General features: G+C 47.0%; 2 protein-coding genes across 3 annotated transcripts; one reads left to right on the forward strand and one right to left on the reverse strand.

Annotated features, from left to right (window-relative positions):
* Positions 1–1966: 1966 nt before the first annotated feature.
* LOC311021685 (actin-related protein 3-like) lies at positions 1967–13908 on the reverse strand. 2 transcript variants are annotated; one of them, XR_014598035.1, is made up of 14 exons: positions 13745–13908; positions 9229–9284; positions 8850–8974; positions 7849–7959; positions 7670–7765; positions 7479–7586; positions 6142–6285; positions 5311–5484; positions 5122–5214; positions 4680–4805; positions 3829–3912; positions 2909–3079; positions 2791–2842; positions 1967–2724 (listed from the first exon to the last, which is right to left on the reverse strand). XR_014598035.1 is itself a non-coding variant. In XM_084022401.1 (12 exons), exons 1-12 carry the CDS (start codon positions 13786–13788, stop codon positions 2984–2986), a joined length of 1257 nt encoding a protein of 418 aa, XP_083878527.1. In that variant the 5' UTR covers positions 13789–13908; the 3' UTR covers positions 2869–2983. The 2 variants fall into 2 exon arrangements, 1 of the variants encoding a protein (XP_083878527.1); XM_084022401.1 differs by lacking the exons at positions 1967–2724; positions 2791–2842 and having other exon boundaries at positions 2869–3079.
* A 285-nt stretch (positions 13909–14193) lies between these two features.
* Positions 14194–15992, forward strand: LOC311021964 (uncharacterized protein). The gene is made up of 3 exons (XM_084022920.1): positions 14194–14603; positions 14771–14928; positions 15002–15992. Exons 1-3 carry the CDS (start codon positions 14426–14428, stop codon positions 15674–15676), a joined length of 1011 nt encoding a protein of 336 aa, XP_083879046.1. The 5' UTR covers positions 14194–14425; the 3' UTR covers positions 15677–15992.
* The last annotated feature ends 513 nt before the right edge of the window (positions 15993–16505 follow it).

Below are 16505 nucleotides of genomic sequence, written 5' to 3' on the forward strand. Positions count from 1 at the left end.
ACTTACACTTTAAGGAGAAATGGGTTCTTGTGGGGTAAAGCTCCCCAACACTCGAACCGTTGGAAGGTTGAATGTTTTTAAATGTTTTAATGGGATTGAAATGTTTGATATTAGTCAGTATGTATGAAAGATGTGGAACATTTTAACATTTGAAGGTAGTTTGTAGGTGAATGTACCGATGAGGAGACATTTATTTTGTTAGAAACCAGCTGCTCTGGAGGAAAACCACCATCAGAGTCTCTGAGCTGAACAGCAGCTGGAGTCAAACCCCCCAGAGGACCAAAGAGGTCCTCACCGCGGGTTTCCATCGGGGCCCGGGGAACTCCTGTGCAGCTGTGGTGATTGAGCTCGTTCTGCAGCTCTCAGCCCACTTTCATTACACTGCTGTCCAGATCCCCCACGGAGGACTCAGCAAGACCTGGACCTGCCCAGAGAAACTGTTTCTATGTTCATTCTCTCTATGTTCCTTTTCAGTTTTCAGTTCTGCAAAATATTCAAACATGATCTTGACTGTGACAGAAACTCCAGGGGTAGAGCTGCGAGGCAGCAGGACCAGCAGGACCTGAACCAGAGGCCCCCGGCCCCGGTGCTTTTAAAGACCTCCTCCCCAGGTGAACCTCGTCAGGTGACGCAGCACACCTGAGCAGAGTGACGAGGAGGAAACAAAAGCAGCTCAGCAAAGACTCATTTAGACTCTTAAACACACGGCTGCGGTTCAGCCTTCTGGAAACACTTACGACTTTAACAAAACTCATTTTATTGGCTCTTCAGGTCTCAGACCAGCTTTAATTAGCGTCTTTAAGCCTTAATCATATCAGATTATCATCATCAGGATGAAACTAACTCATATCCAAACTACGCTGCTGGAACATTGGGGACTTTGTTCTCTGGCTTGGTTTGGAAACGTTCCAAAGGAGGTTGAACTCTGTCAGTTACACATTGTGGGTTTTGGAGGTTGATTGTATTTCTTCAGGCAGAAAAGAGTCTGAGAAGTTCATTGTGTTCACATGAACTAAAAATAATTAATGTTTTTGGAAAATGCTCAGTTTGAGATCTCAGAGAAGAGAATCCTGAACCGAGTGAACCAGCGAACATCTGAGCATCAGATTAAATATCTGTAATTATGCATCAACTCCCGGCAGAAAAGCCTGAAACTCGCTCCATTAAGCCCATCATGATCGGAGGAGATTAACAGTTTGCACCGCAGCGCTCATCACATCACCAGCTGGAGGCAGCGCTCCCATGTGGTGCTAGTGACACCTAGTGGCCACAACAGGAACTGCATCCTAATACAGTCTGCAGGCCTAATACACTCATTTTTAAACAAGACCGCCGACCTCCACCGAGGATGTTCCATAAGAGAAAATCAATAAATAAAGCCAAAAGCTGAAACTGTCATTCTCCCTGCTGGCCACCAGGGGGCGACTCCTCTCTGGTTGTATAGAAGTCTATGAGAAAATGGTCCTACTTCTCTCTGCTGGCCACCAGGGGGCGACTCCTCTCTGGTTGTATAGAAGTCTATGAGAAAATGGTCCTACTTCTCTCTGCCGGCCACCAGGGGGCGACTCCTCTCTGGTTGTATAGAAGTCTATGAGAAAATGGTCCTACTTCTCTCTGCTGGCCACCAGGGGGCGACTCCTCTCTGGTTGTATAGAAGTCTATGAGAAAATGGTCCTACTTCTTTCTGCTGGCCACCAGGGGGCGACTCCTCTCTGGTTGTATAGAAGTCTATGAGAAAATGGTCCTACTTCTCTCTGCTGGCCACCAGGGGGCGACTCCTCTCTGGTTGTATAGAAGTCTATGAGAAAATGGTCCTACTTCTCTCTCATAATTTCCTGGTTCTTAAATATGAGATTTTTCTTTTGACTTAATTGAATTAAAATACTTTAGATAGAACAGTTTGATCGATACTGGCATTTATCACTGCAACCCAAATAAAAATAAATAAAGACCAAGACTTCAGTAATTAGAAACAAATTTGAGCCTTTTATTGGAATGTTGCAAGGCATTAAATACACAAATCCCATTCTTTTAATAATTTGGTATTTAATAATAAAAAAAAACTTCTAGTCTAACAATACTGGTCTGACAGTCATCCTTATTCATCTTTACAACCTCATGAAGTCCTCTCCATCACAGAGGTGGCATCCCGACATGAAAGCAGATGTGAATTAAATGTTCGTTATGAGGAATTATTGGGGAGAATCACCTGATCAAGTTGAAAATATCAAAGCTGCGTCGCATCAAAACAGTCTCTATTCTCTTTTTGTTTTTTTCACCCCTTTATTTCCCAAGTTTTACATATAAAAAAACTTTAGTATGAAATATAAACAAGCTCTCACGGTGATACACAGACGTGCATTTGAAGCTGGGAAATTAAAAAAAGGAGACAATAATATGTTCTAAACTCGTCATCGGATGTTTTTTTTTATAAACATAAATATGTTCTGGTGTCAGGATCGAACCATCGGTGTGTTTCTGTCACTCGGCCTCCGTCACCGTCTCTCAACACATCACCTTAAAAGGCTTTTGGCTTACAAACCGTTTTTCCCTCATTTAAAAAAACAAACAAACAAAAAAATGAAAAAAAGGAACATTCACAATAAAAATTTCCAGCCGGTCTGGTTTTGGCCTCTTTTGTTTTCTTTTTTTAATATTCTGGTTCTCCGTCTCGTCCCTCACATCCACGGCTCAACAAGTCATCAAAAAGCACAGAAGCCCCTCCCCTGTCCTTTACACAGCCTGACTCCGCCCCCTCCCTGTCCTTTACACAGCCTGACTCCACCCCCTCCCCTGTCCTTTACACAGCCTAACTCCGCCCCCTCCCTGTCCTTTACACAGCCTGACTCCGCCCCCTCCCTCTCCTTTACACAGCCTGACTCCGCCCCCTCCCTGTCCTTTACACAGCCTAACCCCGCCCCCTGCCCTGTCCTTTACACATCCTAACTCCGCCCCCTGCCCCGCCCACCGCCACGGTCCAAAGTTAAGACATGCAACCGAACACGGGGTTGTGGCGGCAGATACTGGGCCCGATCTCCTCGTAGTCCTTCTTGGTGTGGCAGACCTGGTAGAACTCCGGCTGTGGAGGGAGAAAAAACATGCATATCCAGTTTCTGTAGGCGTGATAGTTATATATATATATATATATATATTTATATATTTATTTGAAAATGTTTTTCTACACATTAAAGGTCTGCTCTTTGAATGTGTCCTGTGCTCTATATATAATATTATAAATATTATAATAAAAAAGTACCTAAAACCTTTAAACTGCTATTAATTACCTGCTGCATTAAGACAGGCATGCAGAGAATCAGTGACAGCGTTGCTTTAGCCCTAACAAACGTTTTTACAGATTTAGTGACATCTGGTGGTGAGGTTGCAGATTGCACCCATCTGAACAGCCCTCTGCTGGCCCCTCCCTTTCCAAGAGTGTCAGAGACCTACGGTGCCTTCAGGTGAGGTAAAAATGTGAAAGGTTCTCTCTAGAACCAGCCTTTGTCCGTTCTAGGCTACCGTAGAATTATTAACACACTGTTCTTTTAAATATTTACCACTAAAATAACATTTTGGTGGAATTAAATCCCTCAGACGACGAGGAACTAGATTCCTAGGAAGAAGACCACGTTGGAACATGAAGTCTCTTTGAACCGGAGACAAACACACAAAAGGAGCAATTATTCTTCTCTTTTCAGGGAAGAATGAGCCTTTTATGTCAGAGAGTCATATTTCATGCTGGTATAAAACCAAAAACAACTCAAATGGTCACGACCACCCACAGCTTCCACTTGATCTAAAAGGTAGATGTGATGATGTGATGATACTTACAGTGGACGCCAACATGGAGCCACCGAACCACACGGCGTATCTCTGCATGTGATGAGTGATGACCTGGACATCGATTGGTTTGGGCTGCGGAGGGAAGACGAGAGAGAAGAACCAGATCATCAACAGAGATGCATTATGGGATGTGATAATAACAGGACACGACATTTGGAAAGCTGTGAAATGTTCATGTTTCACAGATTTTATCAACTGCTCTTTCTACGACGCTGCATTGTGATGTGTTGTAGTGACCAGCAGTCGCCACCAGGGGTCAGTGTCTCTACAGTCAGACTGTTCGTTTGTTGCCTCAAAAAGCTGAAAGTTTATAGTCGGGATGAGAGTTTTGGTTAAATTTGCATATTTTTTCTTCCTCATAACTGATCAAATCAAAGATATCCAACACATTTTATTTCTGGAAGCATTTCTACGTCCGGTCGAGGGCAGAATGTCGATTCTTATATGAACGAGGAACGTATGATACGTTTTATAATTGATGATGATGTGTGGAAGGAATGAATGAACAGACGAACACAGAAAGTCTACGAGTCTTTGACACAGAAAGCCCCTCGGAGCAGATCTCTGCTGTTCTTTAAAGTGTCACACCTCCACAGAAGCATAAATCCCTGAAATGTGTTTCCCTCCAGACGGACATAAAAACCACAAACTCATGAAACCCAGCTTGTTGTCTGTTTGTTATTATCTGGATGGGGATGAACTACATCCACCATCTGCTGCTTCCCCCGCCGGAGGAGGGTTCACAGATGCAGCCGGTCAGCTCCGCCTCTGGCTGGATGACATCATCATCATCTAGACCATATATAGGAATTCTATAGGATCCACTGTAAGAGTCTCACCTTCAGCTTGCCTCCGCTCAGCTCCTCGCTCATCTTCAGCCGGGCGTCCACCGACCTCTTCAGGTCTCTCTGCATACGCCGGCCAAAGTCCCTGAACATGGTGGAGCCCCCCGACAGGACCACGTTCTGGGGGAAGGAAAGAACCGCAGAACCAGGACCAGTTAATACCCCATCACCTGGAACTCACCTTCATAGAAACCAATGATCCTGTAACTCTTCTTAATACACCTTTAGATCCGTTCAGGTGTGAATGCAGGGCTCCTCCACCGTCTCCAAAGTCACATTCAAGCACTTTATTCTAAATCCAAGCACTTTCCAAACCTTGGAAACATCACACTAAAATCCAAGTGTTTACAAGGATTTCCAGCACCGTACCACCCCTGTGAATGTTAGGTAAGGAAGCATGTAAACACGCTGGTTGCCGTGGCGACCGTGGGCTCACCTTGTAGAGAGGACGCCGGACGTCGATGGGGCAGTTCTGGATGACCTCGTCCACGACCTCGGAGATGGGCTGGGTGAAGTCGGGGTTGGCGAACTGAAAGACAACGGAGACGCGTCAGTTAGTTAGTTGTTGGTTAGAACGTACGGGGTTACCACGGCAACGGGAGACGGAGAGAAGCTGCACGCTGACCTCCGGGTGGAAGAAGATCTCGGGGCCCAGGAAGCGCTCGTAGCCCACGTCGATGGTGAACTCCTTCTTGCTGATGGAGTTGATGCCGGTGTACTGCTTGATCCACTTGGAGCCGTCCGTGTCGTACTTGTTGAACTCTTTGACCAGATCCGGGCACACGTAGCTGTACCGCTCCTGGGGGGATAAATAGCTTTTAGCTCCAGGGATCTGGTCCCGAGTCCTCGGGCTCGTCCCAAGTCTCTTAAATTGAGTTTCCTTCACTGGCGTCTTTCTCTTGCTTTCAACATGATATGCTAAAAGTATTTTTATTCTGGCCGTTGGTCTGACACGATCAGCATGTCTTTACCTCCATAGATGTGTGATGAACTACACACGTCTGCTCTTTGATTTGGAAAATTAGATGTAAACTTGTCATTTTTGTTGGACAGCAGGTGGCGCTGTTGGTTAGTCCGTTACAAGCTGCTTGTTGGGCTTCATTTAGTTTGTGATAATTAAAGCGTTTCAACCCGAGCTATCAATGATTTCATGTTGGTTCTGTTGGTTTCATTAAACTGCTCGTCATCGACGACTTCATAACGCCGAGACACAAAACAGGAAATGATGTGAATTTGAACAATCTGCATCGAGGACGGCGATGGAGAACATGTATCGAACATCTATTCACCCAATCAGAACACACAACTCACACCAACACCTGGATTGATCAGCAGCTCTACGCTGAAGAGGGATCATATGTATTTATGATTGATGTTGGGGGTGAACTGTCCCTTTAACTGTGTCGTCTCTCACCAACTCCTGACTCAGCAGAGGAAGTGCATGATGGGAACTGACCTTGACTGCCTTGGCGGTCTCCAGCGACTGCTCCGGGGGGATGCCCACCTCCCGCTCCCTCAGCAGCTGCTGGGTGAAGTAGGTGATGTCACGGCCTGCGATGGGGATGTGCTTTATACAGCTGCCAATCACGTAGCCTTCAGCCTGGGGGGGGGGGGGGGGGGGAGACGGGGGGGGGGGGGGGGGAGACGGGGGGGGGGGAGAGAGGTGGGGGAGAGAGAGGTGGGGGGAGAGAGAGAGAGAGACAGGGGGGGGAGAGAGACGGGGAGAGAGAGACGGGGGGAGAGAGAGATGGGGGGAGAGAGAGAGAGAGACAGGGGGAGAGAGACGGGGAGAGAGAGATGGGGGAGAGAGAGAGAGAGACAGGGGGGGAGAGAGAGAGAGAGAGAGAGAGAGAGAGAGAGACAGGGGGAGAGAGAGAGGTGGGGGAGAGAGAGGTGGGGGAGAGGGAGACAGGGGGAGAGAGAGAGACAGAGGTGGGGGAGAGAGAGACGGGGGAGAGAGAGATGGGGGGAGAGAGAGAGAGAGACAGGGGGGGAGAGAGACGGGGAGAGAGAGATGGGGGAGAGAGAGAGAGAGAGAGACAGGGGGGGGAGAGAGAGAGAGAGAGAGAGAGAGACAGACAGGGGGAGAGAGAGAGGTGGGGGAGAGAGAGGTGGGGGAGAGAGAGACAGGGGGAGAGAGAGGTGGGGGGGGGGGAGAGAGGGAGACGGGGGAGAGAGAGAGACAGAGGTGGGGGAGAGAGAGACAGGGGGAGAGAGAGGTGGGGGAGAGGGAGACAGGGGGAGAGAGAGAGACAGAGGTGGGGGAGAGAGAGACAGGGGGAGAGAGAGGTGGGGGGGGGAGAGAGGGAGACAGGGGGAGAGAGAGGTGGGGGGGGGAGAGAGGGAGACGGGGGAGAGAGACAGTCGGAGGTTATGTCATGTTCACCAGAGGTCTACACTTCGTAGAGCTCCACCTCCTCCTCTGTTGTGATTGGCTGGTTTCTTTGCTGACTCAGCGATCCCGCCTCTTAATGCATTCCTGCGAGCTCATTTCCTAAAAGTGAGTAATTCCTGCCGGCCTCCTTTTAAACCCTGGAACGTGTTCCAGTCTGAGACTCATGATTATCCTGCAACAAAGAATCCCATAATTCTGCTTTAACTGGCGTAACCATGACAACCGCTTACTGAAGAACCCGGTAGAGAAAACACAGAAATGTTACATTCTGATTCATGGAACAAAATCCCCCTGATTTAAAAAAAATCCCAGGTATTCCAGGACCTCCCTGACATTCCAGGACGTCCCTGTAAACTCCTCATCCTGATGAAGCGTGAGTCCTCGTGTTATTAACTCACCACAGGGATGACGTGGGTGACGCCGTCGCCGCTGTCGATGACGGTGCCCGTCAGCGTCCTCTCTCCCACCTGTCTGGACGTCCAGGAGGCGGCGAGGGCGAGCACGGCCTGGAACACAGAGAGAGAGAGAGAGAGAGAGTCACATAGAGAATCATGGAGGTATGAAGAGTACTTCCTGTGTGGTTTCTCACCTGCACGGCGATGTAGAGGCCCGGCACGTTGAAGGACTCAAACATGATCTCCGCCGTGTACTCTCGGTTCTCCGGTGTGTTCAGAGGAGGTTCTGTCTGCAGAACATGAACATGTTACGGTTAGAATATGGAGCTATGCACATCTGGATAGCAGAGCCTTGAAGATGCTGGACTCTTACCAGGAGGAAGTAGTGGTCCTCGGGCTCGGCCCTCAGGTACTTGAAGATGATCTGCTCCATGAAGCGCTCCATCAGGTCCCAGTCCTCCACGATCCCATGACGGATGGGCCACTGTCGGCACAGAGGTGGAGCTAATTAGCACGCGGCGGAGGCTGAAGAGCCGAAATAGCAGACTTCTGAGTTACCACGGCAACTTCAACTCCTCATGTCTACAACTCTGATGATAACGAGATCTCACAGCACTTCTCCTGTCTGAAGTGTTTGAAGGTTAATCCCGATGAATAATCCAGGTTATTTAGACCATATATGAAGCCAGATACACATTTACACAGATATCCACAAATATAAATACATCTGAACGTCGTGGTCGACAGACTACAGTACAGGAAGTAACTATTTCTACGACTTCCTCCTGCTGGAAACCGTCCGACCGGACCGCAGCTTTTAGTCTCCGCCTCCTGATCTCGTCTCCAACGGCCGATCAGACAGCAGCACGCCCCCCCCCCCCCCCCATCTACTGTTAGATGGGGTTTCTCCCCTCGTATGGGCGATACAGGACCTCTAATGGAAGCAGGTAGTCCTGTTTCGAGTGTCAACGTGCAGCAGAGAAGTTCGCCACGTGCTCGCCGGTGAAGTAGCTCACCGGGACACCGAAATGATGTCAGCAGCACCCGTGGGTGGCCTGCTGCCTTCTACCAGAGATGTGATCCCGCTGCATTCATTCACACCTTTTATTTTTATACCATCATCAGACTATATCAGCAGAGTCATAGAACATAGACTGAGTTACAGCATCTTCATCTGATCTTCATCCACATTGCATTTCATCGTGTGTGCATCCTTTAGAAAGGCAGTGCTGGTATGTATGTGTTTATACATATATTTTTATATATAAAACAGACAAGCAGGCTGTGTGATGGAGAAACCCGGGTCACATGTTGTTTGACCCTGAAGGTTCCTCCTCTGGTTAGGTTCACTCCGTGCCGAGCTGCCGTCGGTACCTTGGTGGAGTACGACGGCTTGTCCACGGCTTCATCCCCGATGTAGAAGTCCAGGTCGTCCACGCCCTTCATCATCCTCCGCTGGGCCTGGTCCCCGACCTTGGCCGACTCTTTGATGGCGATACCTGGACAGGTAACAACGGAAGATAGAGAGTCTTCAATGGAGAGGAGGAACTCTCAGAAGAACCACAAATCAGAGAGGATTTTACTGCCAAGTATGTGTTCTAAAATAATTCATGAATTTCTAATCTTCTATTCTAAATAGATTCATACCTTCCAAAAATATTATATATCTATATAATATTTTATATACTGAAGGTTTGTGCAAGTTAAGCATGAATTAATGTACTTATTTCAGGTTCTTCGTTGAAATACTCACATGATGGAACGATGAACTGTGGCTCCGTGTTTCCTGCATAACCCAGTTTGGTGTAACTGCAGGAGGAAAGCAGCACGTATTAATAATTATAAATATACAAACACACACACAGGCTGCGGGACAGAAACCCAACCACCTGCTAACGCCACATTTGTATGCGTAGAAGTGTGACTTCAGTACGAGATGAGTTCCTCATCAATGGCGTCGCTGTCCTTCGTTGGTCGGAGGCCAAACGCCGCTCTGGAGTTTCCTCATTAACCTATTAACCAGGGCTCCTCCACCTTCTCCAGAGTCACATTCAAGCACTTTCCAGGTGCATTTCCATGCTTTTCCAGCCCCTTCCAGCTGTGGTAAACTCCATCTTTGTACCAATCCAATGGTCAGTATTCAGTCTACTTATTCTGTCACTTGTTCATCACATTAAATGAGATGTTATTGTCCTCTAAACAACCAACATGATGTTTGGAGACAGCTTTTTACAGAAGGACCACAAATGAAAGGAAAACTAATTCCACTAACAGATCCACAGAAATATAATCACCAACTATTTTCATCATCTGTTCATCATCAAAAGTCATTTTTCATAAAGAAATGTCAGGAAATGCTGTTTTCAGTCCCTCAAATATGGAGGTCTTCTTTTCTCTGTTCTATCATAGATGTCATCACATACAACACACATTTCAAGACCTTTATTCTAAATCCAAGACCTTGAAAACACTTGAGTTTTAGTCTGGTGTTTTCAAGGATTCCCAGCACCCGTACCAACCCTGGTTAAAAGAGCCATTCATGTACTGTTGGTGACTGGAGAGACTATTAATATGAATACCTGTCCTCTAACTGAACCACGAGGAAGTGAAATGAATAAAAACATGATGACTCGGACCCATGAGCAACATTCAGTTCATTCAGCCTCAGCATCAAAGCCTGGAGACCCCCCCCCCCCCCCCCCCCCTCACAGTGGGGGTTTTGTGGGGGGCACATGCTAACCAGATGGAGCTCCGACCGACGGGGGTTTTCAGGCCCAGACAGGACCCGCCATACTTCCTGCACTCTGGGCCCCGAGGGGCCGAGAGGGGCCGAGAGAGGCCTGACTCGGCCAAAGCACTGTGGGCATAACAGGCCACATCCTGGTCATAATAGTGGCTCCTTGGAATCCAACAAAACAGAAAAGAAGCACAAACTCCTGAAAAGAAATGAGCCTTTTAACTTTGGTCTCAGACGGGTTTCATGTGAGTTATACTGCCCTAGCTGAGTCTTCACTCTTCACAAAGTCTATGAAATCTTATTTCATTTCCTGTCCTGGACACAAATGTGAGGTTTCTGTTTCCTGGACAGAAAGAAGTGAAGGATAACGGTAAAGAAATTAAGATAGAAGGTCAAAGAAATGTCATTTTAACGACAACCTTTTGAAGGACATACTGTAGATGCCTTGAATACTATCTCAGAAAAATATATATATTATGCATATAATCCTTACAGCGATCCTACCAATGTAGTCCGCCTCCTCCGATGGAGCTGAATAAAGTATATTATCTGATCTGGCACCGTCACCCATCTGGGAAAGCAGCGTTCGCCAATGTTGACTCTCTAAAGGTTGAGCCAGGAGAACACAATGGGAACATGAAACGCATCGTGTTCAAATACAGTCAAAAACAAATACTGGCAGAGATAGCTGGCAGGTATGTGCAGTAATACTCATACTGTGATACTGTTAGAACGCTCCCAACAGTGACCTGAAGCACATTAAATGTGAAAACACATCAGTAAGCATTATCATTAATAAACTGCTATTATTGACTTGGTTATCATTAAATGTGATTTATTTATGTGTCAGATGTATATAATTATCTGTGTGTGTAGATGGGATATCTGTTTATTGACTTTTAAGTTAGTATTTCTCAAGTATTTATTCATGAATATATTTTTGGACGTCTAAAGGAGGAAAAATAAATAACAAAAGGAGTATCGGAGCGATGTCGTTCTCTTACAGAGTACGTTTTAAATGTTCTGCTTTTTCATTCCCTGGAATCAACAGCAAGGAAACAAACTGTCATAAGAAAAAATACATGTAAACAGTATATCACTATAATCCAGAATAACACGTAGTGCCATTCAGTGAAGAATAACAATAACGGGTTGACGGCACCCTATTTTAATTTGATGTCTTTCTTTCCAATGCATTCATGCTTTATTTAAAGCACTTTGAATTGCCTTGTTGTCGTTTGTTAATTATTAATTCATCAGTGACAAAAGAAGAATTCACAAGAGAGGAAACTAGAGGTATTTATGAACTGCCTTGTTGTTGAAGAGGTGCTATAGCATTAAAACTTGCCCTGAACACCCGAACACCCTGAACACCCGAACACCCGTCATACCAGCGAGGCGTCCCAGCTTGTCGGCGTCGACCTGCCTCGACAGGCCGACGCCACGTGACAGCTGGAGCTCCACAACCCGCTGAACCAACCAAGCATCTGCTTTTTAATGACAAATTATCAGAATAATCGGTCCTCCATAATAACGTGTGTGTTTTCACCTTGTAATTTAACACTCGGGCTGACTGATTGCAGCTTCGCGTTTATGAAATTCCAACTGTACAGGCCGATGAGGAATTACTCCACCCAACCAGGTTGCAACACCTGAGACGGTAGTTCCTGCTACGGAAGCCTCGGTGGGACACAGTTCAAAACCCCAAAAAGGTCCGGATGTGACCGCCGGGTTCTCTCATTGCTCGGGTCATGCTGTTCTAATAATAACAGCCGGGCCTCATCTGAAGATCGCTGGATAAAAATAAAAAAGGGGAAGTGGAGTTGCTACCGTCTGGACATGGTGAGCAGCTGTTGAACTCCCTCGGCACTGTGCTGCTCTCAAACCACACACCAACCCAAACACTCTGGGCTTGCTTTCTGCAGATACAAACAAAGAAAACAATCCTGCAGTCGCTGCTGTTGGAACGAGTGTTATGAGTGTACGTTTTCTGCCGTCCAGGTGCAGAACTGGTTAACAGCCTGCAGGGAGGTGGAGAGGATGGGGGGGTGAGGTATGCAATGAGAGGCGTTCAAGTCTCTACATGTAAGCAAACCACTTTTACCCCCCTAACAAAATACCTGAGCATGCCGAGGATACAGGACCGTGTGTCACCATCCTTCCATGTTTAAACATCTAACAGGGCTCCTCCACCTTTACCAAAGCCACATTCAAGCACTTTTCAAGCATTTCCAGGTGCATCTCCATGCTTTTCCAGCCCCTTCCAGCTGTGGTAAACTCCATATTTGTACCAATCCAATGGTCAGTATTCAGTCTACTTATTCTGTCACTTGTTCATCACATTAAATGAGATGTTATTGTCCTCTAAACAACCAACATGATGTTTGGAGACAGCTTTTTACAGAAGGACCACAAATGAAAGGAAAACTAATTCCACTAACAGATCCACAGAAATATAATCACCAACTATTTTCATCATCTGTTCATCATCAAAAGTCATTTTCATAAAGAAATGTCAGAAAATGCTGTTTTCAGTCCCTCAGATATGGAGATCTTCTTGTCTCTGTTCTATCATAGATGTCATCACATACAACACACATTTATAGACCTTTAGTCTAAATCCAAGACCTTTTCAAACCTTGGAAACACCACACTAAAATTCAAGGCTTTTCAAGGATTTCCAGCACCCGTACCAACCCTGGTTAAAAGCCGATATCAAGAAGTAGTGAAGGAGGTTTGCATCCCAAACTGCTGCAGTCTCTCTCTCTCTCTCTCTCTCTCTCTCTCTCTCTCTCTCTCTCTCCTCTCTCTCTCTCTGTCTCTCGATATAAAGCAGATTCTCCTCGGATCGATACATCGGAGGGTTCCGGGGTAAACCATCGATGACCCGGCTGCATCAGAGCAGTTAAATCAGAACAACACGGTCGGATGGCCGAGAATCGAACCATATATGGACTAAAACGCGTGAATGAGGAAGTGTAGGCTGAGTAGGAAGTAGTATGCTGCGCGTGCTCACATCCAGACTTCACGAGCAGAAAAAGGAAGAAAAAAAGAATTCTGAATTTGCGCGAGCTAGATGTGTTCACGGGTCACCCAGCATTGCGGGAAATATCACAAATACACAATAATAATCAGGTGATGTTGTCGTTTTCGGGCGGCCAGCAGCTTCAAAATGAATGAGAGCAGCTGTGAGGGTCAGCGGCTTCCGGGCTCGACAGGAGGAAAACATTAGCCCGGTGCTAACGACGAGCTAACAGGCTACCCCCCTCCTCCCCTCAACATGAACCGTAGCGGTGACAGCCCGCATTAGAACTCAAACGTCCCGGCTGGTCCTGAACGCGACCCGCACCAGAGGAACAACAAGTCCCCAGCTAGCTGCTCGTTAGCATGTTAGCTCGTGGCTAGCTGTCTGTATAAACACACCCAGTAGCCGCTGCTGACACTGACAGCCCCCCTCAGCGGACTCTCGGTGACACCCCGTCTGTCTGCCTGCCTGTCTGTCTGCCCCCCAGGTCCGGGTCTAGCTGCTTACCCGGTGCCGCAGTCGACGACGCACGCCGGTAACCGTCCTGCCATCTCTCTGTCCCGGGTCTCTGCTGCCTGGTACTCGGGTAGTCGGTTAGTGCTGGAGGAGAGAGCGAAGCCGTCCACAGGCGGAACCCTGAGCCCGCAGAGTGCCGTTTCCACTTCCGCACTCGGGCTTCTGGGCGGGGGGAGGAGGGGGGAGGAGGGGGGGAGAGAGGCAAGATGGCGGAGGCCGGGCAGAGACAGGGCTGGGGGAAAATAATATAAATATAAATATTTATAAATATAAATATTTATAAATATATATATATATATAAAGTATATCTAATGATTTCAAAATAATTATTTTTTTACTTTTTTGTAAATTAAATTTCAAGATTTAATAAAATAATAATATATTATTATATGATTTTATTCATTTTGTACTAAACACTTAGCTGTAACATAACAGTAACTAATGATAAACAATAATAATCAAAGACATAAATAAATGTTGATTATATTATAAAATAAAATATAAAATAACATAAAATATAAAATCGGCATTTCGTCATCCAGACCAGTTGGTGGCGGTAACGGTTGTTTAGTTTGACGCCATCCGGTGTGAAGAAGAAGCCAAACTAAGGAAGAAGCGGACCATCGTCTTCTACGAGGCACACACACCGGGTTATTTTGTTATGATGCTATTATGACACATTTCCGAGGTCAGATCCGGGGGCCACACTGGGGCCCCGCCATGGACAACATGCTGATCGACTTCTGGCGCAAACACGAGTGTCTGTTCAACTCGGGGCTGGACTCGTACTACAACAAGGACTCGAAGACCAGACTGTGGGGCGAGTTCGCCTCGTCCATCGGGAAGCCCGGTAATAAACCCGGTCCCTGCAGAGACCAGCTGTCTAACATTAACAAGGACATTCATGTTAAAATACAGAGTCACGTTCATGTGCTTATATATTATGTTTGCATGTTATTATCAACTCTGCAGACTCTGTTTGGTGGAGTCAGTAATCCGTGGTTTTGTCCCTTGCAGTATGCGATGTGGAGAGGAGATCCAGGTCTCTGAGGACCCAGTACGGGAGGGCGCTCTGGCACCAGGACGAGGTCAGCACAGCCCAGCAGAAGATGCTCCGGGAGAAGCTGGGCTTCCTGAGGCCTTACATAGTCCGCAGGCGGTGCGACTCCTTTCTGGTGAGTTGAAGCTGTGAGGACGGCCTCCGCCTCCACATCTCCGCGGCTCGCCTTTCACGTTTTCTCTTTGCAGGACGACGACGAGCTGGAGACGGAAGGCACCATGTACCAGGAGATGGGGAACCCTCTGGACGCCGATGTGACTCCAGATCCAGAGGATGAACCCCAGCCCTCCTCCGGCCGGACCCCTGCTCCTCTGGACTGTCCAACGCCTCAGGTCATAGAGGTCATGTCTGGGTACGGTCACGGCGGCGAGGCTTCAGCCGGTCAGACCCCCAAACAAACGGTGGCACGGGACGCCGCCCAACGCCACGTCCTGAACCAGTTCACCGAGGTCATGTTGGAGGACATGCGTCAGATCAGAGACCCCATGGTGCTGATGAGACTCCGCCGGGACATCACAGATCTGGTGTTCAAGGCGGTGGAGGAGGACATGCAGAGGCGAGCGCCGGGGTTGGACAGCGTGCAGTTACACGGCCGTGACGCGTCCCGGCGGGCGTCCCCGCAGACAAACTGGAGGCAGAGGTTGATCAGGACCAGGAACAAGGGGCGTGAGGTCGGAAGGAGGACTCAGAGGTGGGAGGAGGTGAGGCACGCGAGGAGGACCAGGTCCAGGAGTCCGGTGCTGCAGCCCATCCAGCGAGCAGACGCCGCAGCAGAGGGGGCGACGGTAAACGGCCCTTTTGTCATCGTCGAGGCGGCTGAGATCAAGCGAGAGCCGGAGCAGGAGACGCCTCCATCGGTGTGACATCTTAGATGTCCAAGACGATATGAACATAACTAGCCATGACTATCCTGAACCAAAATCTACTGGCATCACTTTACATTTTGTTAATAAGCAAATATTTCTATTACCTCCCAGATGAGACACAATGTTTTTTTTTGTATCTTGTATTTTCCACTTCTCTACCAGTGAGCTAGACAGCTTCTTTTTCTAATCATCCCAAAAGTGAATTTATTTATTTTGTATTGCTATCCATGATAGAATCCTACATCGCCCTGTCTCTGTGACAATAAAAGGGGGAGGAACTTTTCAGCCTTTATGCGTGGAGAAATAAAAACATTATACCTCACAATTTTGTGTTGTTTTTTTGGAACAGGTTTTTTTTTTTTTTTTCTTCTGAACATAACTCACTTAATCTCATTTCCACATACTATGCATTTTGTGTTGGGCCCCTTATTTTGAAAACCGGACGTAGTCATGCGTGACGTGTCAACTTGCGCCAACTTCACCAAATCAAAAATAAATTTGTTTGACCCGAAACATGACACGTAATACGAGGAAGCGATATAATTAACTCATGATTCGTTTTTGTTTTTATTTTTCTAACATAATTTACAAGATAAATCTTTAGACGCCAAATATGTTTTTCAGTTAGCAGGCATCGCTGCGGGCACCTCATCCCTTCGAAGCACTACTACTAAACTACTAAACCAAATACCTTCACAGCCGATACTTTAGACATCAAAAGTACATGTAAAAACGCGTTCAAGTTGTATCAAGTATAATCTTTAGATTCTGGGCTGTCGTTTTACTATTATTATATCGTCGTTTCTCCAACAGTCAAAGGCAGTTA

This window comes from Eutrigla gurnardus (assembly GCF_963514095.1).
Source record: "Eutrigla gurnardus genome assembly, chromosome: 12".
Taxonomy (NCBI): Eukaryota; Metazoa; Chordata; class Actinopteri; order Perciformes; family Triglidae; genus Eutrigla; species Eutrigla gurnardus.